Source organism: Armigeres subalbatus, chromosome 3 (genome assembly GCF_024139115.2).
Source record: "Armigeres subalbatus isolate Guangzhou_Male chromosome 3, GZ_Asu_2, whole genome shotgun sequence".
NCBI classification, from domain to species: domain Eukaryota; kingdom Metazoa; phylum Arthropoda; class Insecta; order Diptera; family Culicidae; genus Armigeres; species Armigeres subalbatus.
The window spans coordinates 36966359-36982821 of record NC_085141.1 but is presented as its reverse complement, the minus strand read 5'-3'; the positions used below and the strand labels follow the sequence as shown (position 1 = coordinate 36982821).

The 16463-nt window shown below is 42.5% G+C and overlaps 1 protein-coding gene and 1 long non-coding RNA gene across 2 annotated transcripts; one reads left to right on the top strand and one right to left on the bottom strand.

Moving 5' to 3' along the window:
* The first annotated feature begins 1754 nt into the window (after positions 1 to 1754).
* On the top strand, positions 1755 to 2348 carry LOC134221576 (uncharacterized). The gene has a single exon (XM_062700765.1). The coding sequence runs from the start codon at positions 1755 to 1757 to the stop codon at positions 2346 to 2348; it is 594 nt and encodes a 197-aa protein (XP_062556749.1).
* A 3895-nt stretch (positions 2349 to 6243) lies between these two features.
* On the bottom strand, positions 6244 to 15680 carry LOC134221064 (uncharacterized). The gene is made up of 5 exons (XR_009982187.1): positions 15357 to 15680; positions 14957 to 15290; positions 14723 to 14890; positions 14061 to 14307; positions 6244 to 6440 (listed from the first exon to the last, which is right to left on the bottom strand). It is a non-coding gene; the product is annotated as an uncharacterized LOC134221064 (long non-coding RNA).
* Between the last annotated feature and the right edge of the window lie 783 nt (positions 15681 to 16463).

Genomic DNA, 16463 nt, shown 5'->3' with positions numbered 1-16463 from the left:
GACGATTATTCGCACTTCACGGTTGTGTTTTTGCTTGAGTCAAAAGATCAGGTGTTCGAACGTTTCCGAGACTACGAAGCTTTAGTGACGGCTCGGTTCGGTACTAGAATAGCACGGTTTCGTACGGATAACGGGGGCGAATATGCAAATGCCAAAATGCGGCAATTTTGCAGAAGAAAAGGAATTGCTATGGAGTTCACAGTGCCACATACGCCCCAACAAAACGGCGTATCAGAGCGTATGAACCGTACGCTAATGGAACGAGCTCGTGCACTGCTTGCGGAGAGCGGCTTCGGGAAGGAAATGTGGGGCGAGGCAGTATATACTGCAACGTACCTCACGAATCGGTGCCCAACATCTGCGGTGGAGGAGAAGAAAACCCCCTTTGAGTTGTGGTACGGAAAAAAGCCGGACGTGAAGAAATTGAAAGTGTTCGGTAGTGCGGCATATCTCCACATTCCGAAACAATTGAGATCGAAATTGGACTCTAAGTGCAAAAAGTTGTATCACGTCGGATACACGGTGAATGGATACCGTCTTTGGGACTGTGAAAAACGAAAAATCGTAAGTGGAAGAGACGTTGTATTTGACGAAGATTTATTGTTCCGAAAACAATCCAAAATGAGTGTCAGTGTTCCAAAGCCGGTTAATCTACAACGTGAAAGACTGAAAGAATAGTTAGTGATTCCTGGTGAAGCTAATAGTGATGACAGCAGTTGTCAAGAATCGGATTCGCAAGTTGGTGATAGTACCAACGAGCAGCGAACCCCACCGCGGCGTAGTGGGCGTGCTCGGCGTGAACCAACATGGTTCGATTGCTACGACATGACATGCGGTTTGGCGATGTGCGCTGAAGATTTCGTCGAGGATCTCCCTAAGACGGTGGATGGCTTGAAGCAGCGCAGTGACTGGCCCCATTGGAAGGCGGCAGTTGATGAAGAAATGCGGTCGTTGGTAAGGAACAAAACTTGGACACTGACCACGCAGCCAAAAGGTAGGAACTTGATAGATTCTAAATGGGTTTTTAAAATAAAGAGAAATGAATCCGGGGAGAAAGCCCGTTTGGTGGCGAGAGGCTTTTCACAACGAAAAGGTCTCGACTACGAGGATACCTATTCGCCTGTAGCCAAACTTCCTACATTACGCTCTCTTTTGGCTGTTGTAAACAATAACGGAATGCACCTACACCAGCTCGATGTGAAGACGGCGTTTTTGAATGGAACCATACAAGAGGACATCTATATGCGCTTACCAGATGAATTTTGTGCTGGTTCCCTTGTTGCCAAGTTGCAAAAATCAATATACGGCCTCAAACAAGCATCACGGGAATGGAATGCCAGATTTCATGATTTCGTTATCGGTATGGGGTTTAAGCGCAGCGAAGCAGACAATTGCTTGTACGTCGCAAACATTCAGAACGAGACAGTGATCCTAATCATTTACGTGGATGACATGCTAATTGCAAGCCATTCACTGAGCGTGTTGGTCAACATTAAAAGGAAATTGGGCGAAGAGTTCGAAATGACAGACTTGAAGGAGGTCAGAACATTTTTGGGATTAACGATTGAACGTAACAGACAAGATGGTGTACTGAAAATCGGTCAAAACTGTATCTTCAAAATCTTTTGAATCGATTTGGCATGACTGACTGCAAGCCTGTCAAAACACCGTTGGCTGTAGGGTTGAGGTTAGAGAGATGCACTGATCCGACGAAGTTTACGAAATACCCTTACAGAGAGCTTGTTGGCTGCCTCATGTATGTTACTGTCACCTCAAGGCCCGATCTGTGTATGGCCGTGAACTATTTTAGCGGTTTCCAGAGCTGCGCTACCGATGAGCACTACTCTCACCTGAAACGAGTACTACGATACATTCAAGGAACGCTTGATTTGAAGCTGATATACCGTAGATGCAGTAATGCAGAGCTATTGGAAGGATTCGCCGACGCCGATTGGGCGGGAGATGTAGTCGACCGCAAGTCTTTGTCAGGATACGTGTTCAAGTTAAATGCGGCAACTGTGTCATGGTCAACAAGGAAGCAAGTATCTGTGGCGTTATCGTCGGCTGAAGCCGAATATGCTTCTCTTACTATGGCAGTCACCGAAGCGATATGGTTACGAGTTTTGCTACGTGATTTGGGACAGCATGTTGAGGACCCGACTGTAATACACGAGGACAACCAAGCGTGCATTCATGTAGCGGAAAGTGATAAGCCAACCAGACGAATGAAGCACGTCGATGTCCGTTTTCATTTTGTGAAGAACGAGATCGATGCAGGAACTATTCGTCTGCTGTACATACCATCGGAGGATCAAATAGCAGACGTCCCAACAAACAATTTTAACTGAATAAGCTAGTTTTGTAGTTGAATAAGACTATTTTTGTTTGAATAAGCGCTCTCTTAGCTTCCAATGTTTGTTGGGGTAATGACGAAAGCGTTGCCTCGGGTGCAATTTGAAAAATTACGAGAGCTGCTTGGACTGTTGGCTTGAAGGGGGGTAAAAGGAATGTATCTATACACCCAACCATACCTCGCTATAAAACCATACCTTGTGTTACATTTACTTTGATTACAGACGTCAAGTTATTTTGGCGCACCTTTGTAATGTGAAACATTGAACTAATAAATTCTCATTCGCTGTTAGTACTCTGAACGGTAAAACGTGTTTTTCTTTATTCGCTCCGGTTCTCGAAAGTTCTTTGTCCCGCGTGTTATAACCTACTGCGCCGGTCTTTAAGAATTTGAAGATCAGCTTTCAACAAATTCTTTTGCTGCCCATTGCATTGATGAAGGAAAATTGACCAAAATTTGTTTCAACAGAAACTCCCAAGGTTTCAAACGAAGAAAATAATTCATGTTTGATACGTCTATTAATGACAATGGCGACCCCACCATAGGCGCTGTCAAGACGATCATTTCTGTAGATAAAATAATTTGGATCTCTTTTAATGGAGAGTCCTGGTTTTAAATAAGTTTCTGTTATAATGGCAATATGCACATTATGAACTGTTAGGAAGTTGAATAATTCATCTTCCTTACCCTTTAGAGAGCGGACATTCCAATTTAGAACTTTCACACAATTATTTAGATCCATTAAAACGGAGCAATTGTTCAGTTAAAAAATCAAAGTCGGAAGCAGTCATGCTACCTGAATCGGCAACATGACCATTATTTTCCGTTGGGACATGGGTATAAACCTCATTTTGAGAAGAGAAATTTTGTCTACCAGCAGCGATGTTTGCATACGTATAGGTACATTCGAAAAATTGGAATTTACTGAAGTGCTTGCTACCCGTTGACGAGCGGCAAAATTTGTTTGTGAATTGTGGTGGGTATGAATTGCTCGACCGGTAACTGGTTTCGAAATTTGAGCGTTTGAAAAATTTCTACCCGTCGAATCTGGGATCCGATTGGAATTTCCCGTCATCAATTTTGCACGGGAATTCAAAACTTTTTTGCGTGAAGGGCATTCCCAGAAATTGGATTTATGATTGCCCCCACAATTTGCGCATTTAAATTTATTGGAATCTTCTCTCACAGGACATGCGTCCTTGGCGTGAGAGGTTCCACCACAAATCATGCATTTAGCATCCATGTGACAATGTTTGGTTCCATGACCCCACTTTTGGCACTTACGGCACTGGGTGGGGTTTTGGAAATTTCCCCCAGGCCTGCGGAAATGTTCCCATGTAACACGGACATGGGACATAATACAGGCCTTTTCCAAACTTTTCATATTATTTAGTTCACTTTTGTTAAAATGAACTAAATAAAATTCTTGAGAAATGCCCCTCTGGGAAGTACCAGAGTGGGATTTCTTTTTCATCTTAATTACTTGGACTGGTGAAAATCCAAGTAATTGAGAAATTTCAATTTTAATCTCATCCAGTGATTTATCATCAGAGTTAGAAGGAATATCTGAATTCTCCAGCTTCCTTCTATTTTTTCCGCGCTTTGGCAGGACGATCTTGAAACCTTGTTTCTTTGAAGGAAGTGGAGAATTCAGAGACTCCCCCTTCCTCTTGTTTTTATTAATGCTCATTGCTGAGCGTGGAGACGTGACCTTCTAAGAGGTTTTATCCCAGAACGGTGTCCCTGCAGGATTACCACCGCTTGTCGGAATTTTACTTCCGCAAACGGGTCCAACGTAAAACGAAGGCACGGGTCCTTGCAAAGATCGTAACGGGATCAGTGGGTACAAATAGCGCTAAGAAGCACCGTTGAAATTAAAATAGCTTCGGGTAGTATTAAAAACTTCCTTCCGCAAAAAGAGAAAGAACCGCACAGCACGAAAGCACGATGCGGTCTGATTTTCCCTTTTTCTGATGTTCCGCATAACATTGGGATGCACCTTGCAGCAACCATGGAAACATTCGGGATGCTCAATATTTTGTTTATTATTATTATTCATTCCTACAGAGTAACCTTGTTTTTTTCTGAGTCGATTCTTTGACTTTTTTATTGTCAAATTTCCCAAAGAACCGTATTATTTGATGCCTCTAAATATTTTTAAAATTAAAACAACAAAAAAATAAAAATATATGGCAGCCAAACGAGCTGCAGATTTGGGCCAATTTAGGCTTTGGTCCGATTCGTGAATTAAAATCGAATTAAGCTTAAAAGTGACAGTTCAGAAATTATGAAATCCCCCGCTCATAAGGATGGCTGGTGCTACCCAGCAAGACCAACAAAACATCTATCAAAAATGATTCAATATCTGTCAAAAGTAATCTTGCTCCGCGGGCAGGGTTATTTGGAAATTATTGAACTGCCATTTTTAAGTTGAATTTGATTTTAATTCGCGAATCGGAACAAAGCCTTAAGATGAAAACCGGCAAAAAAGTGTGAGAACAGAGAGCGAGTATAAAACGAGATGTGAATGCAGAATATTAAGTATTAACTTCAACAGCAACCTCTTAGCTTTCCAAATGTTTCACCGTGTATCGATATGGTGCACCGGCGGTTCAACGCGCAACATCTAATTTGTTATACATATTAGTAAAAAAAATTTCTACCACAATTTTGCTACAACATTTGATTTTCCGTTGGTATTCGATTAACTTTAATCGATTATGTGCACAAAAAACATAAGACATCCCTATTTTTTGTTGTGATGACAGTTTGAAGTCTGTGCACAGAGAACAGACATGGATGCTCGAACAAAATTTCGTTAAAAACGTGTGTAAAGATTTAAATCACACCTCAGCGCCGCCAACGCAGGCTGCCCGACATAAAAACTGAATTTCACTAAGTGATGGCGTTGGCATACACTTCATAAACAATGTAGTGCTGCCACCTAGGAGCGAGCCTAGGAGCAATTCAGAATGAATACTAGCGCTAAAAAGTAAAACACAGCAAATTTTAAACATATTTATCAGCACACTAGCACCGCGCAACGGGGGCATAACGACTTACTTCAAAATGACCAGTATAAACTTTTACACAAGCTCGCGAACGAAGATGAACGTCTGTTCTCTGTGGTCTGTGTGTTTACCGATCCTCATAATTTGGGTAGTTTCGTTTCAGCGTGTGTCGATCCTTTTGGGCACGAATGGCGCCACATGCGGTGTCGCCAAAATTTCGTGAGAGTGAATCATATTGTTAATATAGTATATTTGATATACAGCAACGACAATCCACGATCAAAGCCCTGTGCTCGTTTGGAACGTTGGGTGTTACGGTTACAGTCCTATAGCCCTCTAAGAAATCTGAGTCCGACAGGAGCTTGACATCAAAGGCCCGATCAGTGAGACAGAGCCTGATCTGAGAGTGAGCAGAGCAAGAGGATCCGCCTTACATCTCGCGATTCTGCACCGTTTGCGTCGAGCCCGTCTGACTTCGAACATGCGAAATGGGTTTGACGTTTCAGTCTGACGTGGGTGCGATGTCTTGCTATGGAACCTCAAGCCATGTCGAGCTCCTGATTTGGGGTTCTTCTTCTTGTTTTTATTTTTCTCTCATCAATTGAGCTTGCTGACATCTAATCATCTTTCTCTTTTTAGCACATAGATCGGATAGGATTTGTTTTCACCTGGAATCGCGATGGAAACAAATCCTGTCCTACCTATATGCATGAAAGAGAAAGATGATTAGACGTCAGCAAGCTCTGTTTTTGTTTATACAATGTTTTTGACTCTGTTTTATTTATATTTTTATTTATTAGATATGTTATAAACATGTTTTACGAAACGTATTTTCGTTCGTATACGCAATGTGTTCAATATAAATGTAAAGACCCGATTTATAAGGCTCCTCCGGGATCTGAACCAAGGAAAAGGAAACTTGAACCATGCCAAAATAATCTAACGGGAACGGTTCTTCCGTCGGGAGAAGGCTGAAAATATGTGACAAGCTTTTCGGTGACGCACTGGAGATCCGGACCAAGAAGATGATAGAGCCTTTCTTCTAACTGATCCAGCGTAGAATTGTTTCACGATTGCTGAAAAAAAATATAAATTCAAGATGATAAGTCATAGATTGGGAAATATAAATTTAATGTAGAACATACAATGAAAAATCAACATTCTTAAGGAAAAGTTTTTACTTTGATTAAGTACTCTGTAATACTTCTTATTGTGTAAGTATATCTCGAATATTTCTTAAGAAGAATCTGAGCATTTTATTGTTGAGTTGATGTATTACTGCTTAGAATCTCTGATAATCCCAGGATTATTTTTGCAAATATAATCATTTCATATGGGAATCGGGGGATTCCTTTTGGAAATCTTTGAATTGCTTTTGGGATTTCAAAGGTTGCTCCTGAGATACTGAAACTTTTCTGAAGATGTTGGAGTTTCTTTTTACAATTCTTGGGGATACTGCTGAGGATGTGTGGATCTCCTCTGCTACTCTGATATTTAAAAATTTTGGGATTATTTTTGGAAACCTTTAGCATGCTCATTCGAATTTTCAGAACCTTCGTATTTCTTCTGGACATCCTAGAATTCATTATGGGAATCTTGAGATTCCTTCTCAGAATCGTGAATCGAATCTTTCTCCTTCTGGGAATCTTGGAAATTCTTCTGTATATCTTGGAATTATGGTGTTCCTTCTGCGGGGATTTTTCCGAAAAAACTCTAAGATAATATCCGGAGGAACACTCCCAATGATCTCCGTAAGAATTCCTGACAAAATTCCTGGATTTCTTTCAAAGAATTCCCGTAGGATACCTCCAAACTCTTCCACACACATATTCTCAACCTCCCAGAAGGATTTCCGCTGCTATTTCTACAGCAGATCCTTCCAAAATTATCTAACTCTATATCATACACTATTCTATTCTTAAATCCTATTCAGGGATTGACTACAGGAATTCCTTCAGGAATTGCTTCAGATATTCGTTGAGGTTTTCCTTCGGAAATGCCTTCAAACATTTTCCGGAAGTTCCATTAAAAATTCCTTCCTTCAGAAACTTCTCAGAGAATCCTCCGGGAATTCCGTCATGAATTCCGGAGGTCGCTTATTTATTTAGCTTACATCTAAACAGATAACACTGGCCGCAACTCTCTATCCTCGCGAGCGCGCCACGATCACCAAGTTGTTCTGTACCTGGTCGCTCCACGCCGTCTTGTACCTGCCGGATCGTAAGCGAACACCATCTTTGCAGGGTTGCTCTCCGGCATTTTGCAAGAATGCCATGCCCATTGTACCCTTCCGGCTTTAGCTACCTTCTGGTTGTTGGGTTCGCCATAGAGCTGGGCGAGCTCGTGGTTCATCCTTCGCCGCCACACACCGTCAAAGATGGTCCTGAGCACCCGTCTCTCGAATATTCCGAGTGCTTCCAAGCATGGGCCAAGTTGCATGTTCGTAGAGGACTACCAGTCTTATGAGCTTTTTGTACATGACACATTTTGTGCGTTGAGAATCTTTTTTGACTTTCCTCCGGTGACTTTAATACGAACTTTTACAGAATTTACTTTGGGAATTACTTCGTAAATTCCTACAAGAATTACTTCGAGAATTCCTCCGGAGTTGTTTCGTAAATTTCTTGGGAACTCTTTCGGGAAATCCTCCAAGAATTTCTTCGGGATTCCCTCTGAGAACTCATTCGGGAATTCCTTCGAGAAATCCTCCAAGAATTGCTTCAGGAATTTTGCAGAAAAATTTCTTCGAGACTTCCTCCGAAATTTCTAGGGAAATTACTTTTGAAATTGTTCAGGGAATTCCTATGGTAATTTCTCCGGGAACCCCATCGGGAATTCTTCTGGGAATACTTTCTGGAAATCCCACAAAAAAATCTTCGGGAAATTCTTCAAAAGTTCATTTGAGAACTCCTCCAGGAATAACTTCGGGAATCTACCATTCTACAGGGAGTTACTTCAGGAACTCCTTCCAAAATTCTTTCGGGAATTCCTTAGTGAATTCCTCCGGAAGCTCCTCCAGGAATTCCTCCAAACGTTCCTCCAATTCCTCCGGAAGCTCCTCCAGGAATACCTCCGGAAGCTCCTCCAGGAATTCCTCCTGAAGCTCCTCCAGTAATTCCTCCGGAAGCTCCTCCAGGAATTCCTCCGAAAGCTCCTACAGAAATTCCTCCGGAAGCTCCTCCAGGAATTTCTCCGGAAGTTTCTTCAGGAATTCCTCCGGAAGTTTATCTTGGAATTCCTCAAGAATTTCCTCCGAAAGTTTCTCCAGAAATTCCTCCGAAAGTTTTTCCAGGAATTCCTCCAGAAGTTTCTCCAGCAATTCCTCTGAAAGTTCCACCGGGAATTTCTCCGGAAGTTCCTCCAGGAATTTCTCCGGAAGTTTCTTCAGGAATTCATCCGCAAGTTCCTCCAGGATTTTCTCCAAACGTTCCTCCAAGAACGCCTCCGGAAGTTTTTCCAGGAATTCCTCCGGAAGCTCCTCCTTCGGAAGTTTCTTCAGGAATTCATCTGGAAGTTTCACTTGGAATTCCTCAAGAATTTCCTCCGGAAGTTCGTCCAGTAATTCCTCAAGAAATTCTTCCGTTCGTTTCTCTCGGAATTCTAAAGGAAGTTCCTACAGGAATTCCTGCTGAAGTTCATCCAGGAATTCCTCCGAAAAATTCTCCAGGAATTCCTCCGAAAGTTTTTCCAGGAATTCCTCCAGAAGTTTTCTCCAGCAATTCCTCTGAAAGTTCCAGCGGAATTTTCTCCGGAAGTTTCTCCAGAAAGTCCTCCGGAAGTTCCTCCAAGAATTCCTCCAAACGTTCCTACAAGAACGCCTCCGGAAGCTCCTCCAGGAATTTCTCCGGAAGTTTCTTCAGGAATTCCTCCGGAAGTTTATCCTGGAATTCCTCAAGAATTTCCTCTGGAAGGTCGTCCAGGAATTCCTCAAGAAATTCCGCCGGAAGCTCCTCCAGGAATTCCTCCGGAAGCTTCTCCAGGAATTCCTCCGGAAGCTCCTCCAGGAATTACTCCGGAAGTTTCACTTGGAATTCCTCAAGAATTTCCTCCGAAAGTTTCTCCAGGAATTCCTCCGAAAGTTTTTCCACGAATTCCTCCGAAAGTTTTTCCAGGAATTCCTCCAGAAGCTTCTCCAGCAATTCCTCTGAAAGTTCCAGCGGAATTTTCTCCGGAAGTTCCTCCAAGAATTCCTCCAAACGTTCCTCCAAGAACGCCTCCAGAAGTTGCTCCAGGAATTCCTCCGGAAGCTCCTCCAGGAATTCCTCCGGAAGTTTCTCCTGGAATTCCCCAAGAATTTCCTCTTGAAGTTCGTCCAGGAATTCCTCCAGAATTTCTTTCAAAAGTTCTTCTCGGAATTCCAAAAGAAGTTCCTACAGGAATTCCTCCGGAAGTTTATCCAGGAATTCCTCCGGAAGTTCATCCAGAAATTCCTCCGAAAATTTCTCCAGGAATTCCTCCGAAAATTTTTCCAGGAATTCCTCCTGATGTTTCTCCAGCAATTTCTCTGGAAGTTCCACCGGAAATTTCTCCGGAAGTTCCTCCAGAAAATCCTCCGGAAGTTCCTCTACACGTAAAAAAATAACCTTATATGTTATGGCAAAAAACCATTCGAAAATACTTATACTCTTCATTATTTTAAGTTTTTATTATTAAGTTTTTCCTTATACATATCATTAAGCGCCTGCTTTGGCAAAAAAGTATTAGAAATCTTAATAATATATAACATTAAATTTTTTTACGTGTAGGAATTCCTCCAAACGTTCCTCCAAGAACGCCTCCAGAAGTTCCTCCAGGAATTCCTCCGAAAGTTCCTCCAGGAATTCCACCGCAAGCTTCTCCAGGAATTCCTCCAAACGATCCTCAAATAACGCCTGCAGAAGTTCCTCCAGGAATTCATCCGGATGTTCCTCCAGGAATTCCTCCGAAAATTCCTCCAGGAATTCCTCCGGAAGTTCCTCCAGGAATTCCTTGGGAAGTTCCTCCAGGAATTCCTCCGGAAGTTCCTCCAGGAATTCCCCCGGAAGTATCTCCAGAAATTTCTCCGGAAGTTCCTCCAGGAATTCCTCCGGAACATCATCCAGGAATTCCTCCGGAAGTTCCTCCAGGAATTCCTCCGAAAGTTCCTCCAGGAATTCCACCGCAAACTTCTCCAGAAATTCCTCCAAACGATCCTCAAATAACGCCTGCAGAAGTTCCTCCAGGAATTCATCCGGATGTTCCTCCAGAAATTCCTCCGGAAGTTCCTCCAGGAATTCCTCCGAAAATTCCTCCAGGAATTCCTCGGGAAGTTCCTCCAGGAATTCCCCCGGAAGTTTCTCCAGAAATTTCTCCGGAAGTTCCTCCAGGAATTCCTCCGGAACATCATCCAGGAATTCCTCCGGAAGTTCCTCCAGGAATTTCTCCGGAAGTTTCTTCAGGAATTCCTCCGCAAGTTCCTCCAGGAATTTCTCCAAACGTTCCTCCAAGAACGCCTTCGGAAGTTTTTCCAGGAATTCCTCCGGAAGCTCCTACAGGAAATCCTCCGGAAGCTCCTCCTTCGGAAGTTTCTTCAGGAATTCCTCCGGAAGTTTTGATTGGAATTCCGCAAGAATTTCCTCCGGAAGTTCGTCCAGGAATTCCTCAAGAAATTCTTCCGTTCGTTCCTCTCGGAATTCTAAAGGAAGTTCCTACAGGAATTCCTGCTGAAGTTCATCCAGGAATTCCTCCGAAAGTTTCTCCAGGAATTCCTCCGAAAGTTTTTACAGGAATTCCTCCAGAAGTTTCTCCAGCAATTCCTCTGAAAGTTTCAGCGGAATTTTCTCTGGAAGTTCCTCCAGAAAGTCCTCTGGAAGTTCCTCCTGGAATTCCTCCGGAAGTTCCTCCAAGAATTCTTCCAAACGTTCCTCCAAGAACGCCTCCGGAAGTTCCTCCAGGAATTCCTCCGGAAGCTCCTCCAGGAATTCCTCCGGCAGTTTGTTCAGGAATTTCTCTGGAAGTTTCTTCAGGAATTCCTTCGGAAGTTTCACCTGGAATTCCTCAAGAATTTCCTCCGGAAGTTCGTCCAGGAATTCCTCAAGAAATTCTTCCGTTAGTTCCTCTCGGAATTCTAAAGGAAGTTCCTACAGGAATTCCTGCTGTTCATCCAGGAATTCCGCCGAAAGTTTCTCCAGGAATTCCTTCGAAAGTTTTTTCAGGAATTCCTCCAGAAGTTTCTCCAGCAATTCCTCTGAAAGTTCCAGCGGAATTTTCTCCGGAAGTACCTCCAGAAAGTGCTCCGGAAGTTCCTCCAAGAATTCCTCCAAACGTTCCTCCAAGAACGCCTCCGGAAGTTCCTCCAGGAATTCCTCCTGAAGCTCCTCCAGTAATTCTTCCGGAAGTTATCTTGGAATTTCCTCAAGAATTTCCTCCGAAAGTTTCTCAGAAATTCCTAAGGAAGTTCCTCCAGGAATTCCTCAAAACGTTCCTCCAAGAACGCCTCCGGAAGTTCCTCCAGGAACGCCTCCGGAAGTTCCTCCAGGAACGCCTCCGTAATTTCCTCCAGCAATTCCTCCGGAAGTTCTTCGAGGAAGTCCTCCGGAAGTTTCTTTATGAATTCCTCCGGAAGATTCTTCAGGAATTTCTCCGGAAGTTTCATCAGGAATTCCTCCGGAAGTTTCTACCGGAATTCCAAAGAAAGTTCCTGCGGAAGTTTCTCCGCAAGTTCCTCCAGGAATTCCTTCAAACGTTCCTCCAGGCACGCCTCCGGAAGTTCCTCCAGGAATTCCTCCAAAGTTCCTCAAGAAATTCCTCCGGAAGTTTCTACAGGAATTCTTCCGGAAGTTCCTCCAGGAATTCTTCCGAAAGTTCCACCAGGAATTCCTCCGGAAGTTCTTCCAGGAAATCCTCCAGGAAATCTTCCGGAAGTTTCTCCAAGAATTCCTTCGGAAATTTCTCCAGAAATTCCTCCGGAAGTTCCTTCAAAAGTTCCTCCGGGAAATTCGGAAATTTCTTCGGGAATTCTTCCGGGAGTTCCTCCGGAGGAATTCTCAGAGGAATTCTGAAGCAATTCGCAGAGGAATTTTCAGAGGAATTCTAAGAAGAATTCCCAGACAGATTTCTAGAGGGTGTTCGTTAGAGATGTTTTCCGGGAGTTCTTTCGAGATTTCCTCCGGAAATTTGGAAATTCCTTCGATTTTTCTTCCACGGAAAAGGGAAGAAGAGTCCCCTCGATTTTTTTTAGCTTTCCTTCCGGAGTTCCTCCTAGAATTCCTACGAGAATTCCTCGGAGATCTTTTGCGAATACTTCCGGGAAGTCCTCTAAGAACTCCTCTGGAATTGCTTTAGGAGTTCCACCGGGGATTCCTCTGGGTATTCTACGAAAATTCCTCTGGGAGTTTCCGCAGAAATTCCTCTGGCAATTTTTCCGAGAATTCTTCAAGTTCTTCCTGGAAGTTTCTCCAGGAATTTTCCGGAAGTTCCTTCAGGAATCCTTCGGAAGCTCCTCCGGAAGTTCTTACGGAAAATCTTACAGGAGTTCCTTTGAGTATTCCTGCGAGAGTTCCTATAAAAATTCTTCCAGGAATTCCTTCGACCAATGCTCCGTTAGTTCCTCCGGGAGTTCCATCAGAAATTCCTCCGTGAAGGAAGTTTCTCCAGGAATCCCTCCAGAAGTTCCTCCGAGAGCTCCTCCTGGAGTTTCTCCGGCAGTGCTTACATGAGTTCTCATGGAACCTCCATGAATTTTTCCAGGTTTTCTTCCTGATATTCCTTTTGAAGTTTCTCCAAAAATTTCTCTTGTAGTTCTTTTGAAAATTGATTCGTGAGTTCGTCCGAGAATTGAAATTTTCTGAAAATTCTTGCGGAAAATTCGACGAAAATTTCTCCAGGAATCCTTACGCTTCCCAAAGGAATTTCCGGAAGAATGTCCGAAGGAACTCCTGGAAATATTCTTGAACGAACTACCGAAGGACTTCTCAAAGAAATTTGCGGAAAAGTTCTTTAGGGAATTTTCGGCTGAATTCCAGAAGGTGCTCCCGTAGAATCGACGAGATTCTGGTAGGTGCGATTGACCGTGAACCAAAACGCGGGCTGCTATAGCAGCGTATAACCATGGAGCACCTAAACGACTTCGAATTGGCTGATGACGTTGCACTCCTCGCTCAACGGCGCTCTGATATGCAGAGTGAGCTCAACGACCTTGTCGAGTGGTCCTCTTCGACAGGTTTAGTCATCAACGTCAACAAAACCAAATCGTTGGATGCAGTGGCGTAGCCAGAAAATTGGTCTGGGGGTTTTCTGAACATTTTTTTCGAAAAAAATTTCTTCTAAAATGTTGTCTCTGGGGGGGGTTTATGCCCAAAACCACCCCCCTGGCTACGCCACTGGTTGGATGTAAACACGGTGACCCCTTCTTCGAGAAACTCCCGGTGTATCTCTTCGCTCTCCATAAATTACATTGGCACTTCATCTTTGAATTCCTGACTTAAGAGAGAGAAATTCACTAAGAAAATCCGTTGATATTGGCTGTGTTTAGTCAAATAAGTAAATTTGGTAAATATCAATCGTATGTCGAATATCGAATATATATATGCTTAATTGCAGAATGGATTTAAAATTAGACTCAACATAAGTTTAAATAAATAACTAATTGATAATAAATAAATTGATAAAATTTAAGCTAAAGCTAAATAAAAAGCATATAAAATGGAATAAAAAATAAAAATAAAATAAAAATTTACTTGCCCGGTCTACACCAGCTGTTCCAGCAATGTCCTTGCGGTCAGAATTTTCTTAGAGCGTGACATCCGTGTAGCCTATGTATCAGTTGGAAATAGGCATAGTACCTACATCATTTTTATCTGTGAAGCATCTTTTTGCCGCTGGTGGAAAACATGCATTCTGCGGACTGCTTCTGCACCGTCACATCGTCCAATTTGAACTTTCATTTCCTTGAACCAGCCAGCAATCAGCTTTGCGAAGAACCAGCTGTAAGTTAAAGAGTGTTCTTTAAATTTGTAGAAATTCATGTAAACCAACCAATTTTCTAACTAATTTTCTTTTCTAAGCACCGTCCATCATTATACTCAATCAGTTGAAAACCGGAATGGGGGACTAGTGATGTTGAATTTCCCCGGAATCCGTTCGTTAAATCTTACTTCCCTAGCCTTGCGCTAATATAATTAGTCTGGCGCACTTAGCGAAGTTATGTCGGTTTAATGTACGGATTTCGAGAAAAATCCAAGTCTTGTTCCCGATAGCCAACACTATTCAACTGCCGATAAATGCATAATTGTCCTATATTTGCTTGATTCCTTATCCACATACGACATAATGGATTTTTAGGCAGTTAATTTTACAATGAAAAATCATTCATTCGGGACACTATTGATTTTGTACTTACAATGATTTAAGTAGGCGGTCCAACATTCATCAGCACTAATCAGCAGCATTATTCACACAAAGTTTCAACTTAGGTGTAAAACTGAATGATTCCCGGAAACTATCGCCACCGCCAAAGAATGAGGTTCAATATGGGTGTGTTGATTTTTCCGACGGGTCGTTGTTTCTCCTGTTTGAAGGTTTGAAGGCAATATTGTTATAAAACGAACCGTTGGAAACTTAGTACAATACATACTTAACCACTCGCTTAACCAATTGTTTCAATACCGGTTCCAACGATGCCACGTAGTTTTTACCGGGATATTCGTCATTTCGCTTCCGCTCGCACTCCGTTGTTAAATATCTTTGTCCGGGCCGGTTTTATGAAGGTTGGCCTTTCCGCCCGCGAAGGTGTAGTTTTCCGTCGTTGTTTTTTTTTTTAATTTAAATCATATAGGCAGATCCAGTGCGATAATAATGTTGGGATGATTCCGAAGAGTTGAAAGGAGAAGTGGGTGGGCACTACAGTGGTAGCGCTCTCTGCCCGACGATGAAGAGGCAGATGCTGTCGATGTTGTTCACGGTGCATGCTGCAGAATGGTACAAATAATATTATGGTCTTTCTCCAGATATTACAATGAATCGTTTTGACTTACCTTCAGTAGGAGTAAATAAATTATTAACGCCAAAAATGGCAACGAATAAAGGCACTTTAATACTATTTTAACTAACCGAAATAAAAATAAGAAATTACTCCAACACGCAAGCAACAACAGTTTTCAACAAAAGTTTGTCGAAGTTGCAGCGTCAAGAGCCAGAGCGAGAAGTAAATTTCGAAATCGCGCATTTTCAAAACTCTGTTGTTTTGTTTCTTTTACTCTTGTAAGCATAATACAAACGTCAAAACACGGCGACCTGATTTTCGATAAAGAAAAAGAAGTTTCATTTCGCCCAGGCTTGACTCATCGAGGGCGACGCTGAGAGGGAGCTACGATATACACGCAGAAAAAATCATAAGGGTTGTGTACAAGACACGACCGCCCGACGTAAACTACGTAAAACAGTTTGGTGAAATGAAGAATCTAGTGCCAGTGCAAGAATACATATTTGCAGCAGCTCTCTACAATACGCGCTCGTTATTGTGCTACGAACGGCAACGTAATTCTGCTACGACGTCGTACTTTGAACAAATTCGTCTCGCCTCAATCTTACTATGTTTAAAATGGTGTCCATGAGAAGAATCGATTAATTCCCAACAATGCATATTTCGAATCACTAACGACCACACGACACATGCCATAGGCTGGAATAACAAAACCAAATAAGAATCTTGAAAGAATTAATCTTGACTGCCACTGAAGCCATCCATGCGAATACATATTTGTAGCATCTCCCTCCAACGCGCGCTCGTGATTCTGCTACGGACGCCAGGCAACTTTATGGCGTCTCCAAGCGGTTAATTTGCACTTTGGAAAAAGTTCGCCTCGCCTCAATCTTCCTTTGTATAGAATGGAGGCCCTGATAAGAACCGATTTTTCTAATATCCCATGTGTATTTGGAATAAAATTTGCTCAGCAACTCCGCCGATGCTTAGAGATGTCATAAAATCTCGATTAATAGATTAGTAACTAATCGATTACTCTCGAATTTCGACGATTATTGAATCGATTAATCGTTGAGTAGTAATCGAATCAAAATTAATCGATTATCATAACGATGAATCGATTAATTGAAGTAATCGAAATCTATTAGTTGTCGTAAAA

What these genes read in the sequence shown, in the direction of transcription:
- LOC134221576 (XM_062700765.1), top strand. Translation starts at nt 1,755, where the DNA reads ATGTATGTTACTGTCACCTCAAGGCCCGATCTGTGTATGGCCGTGAAC.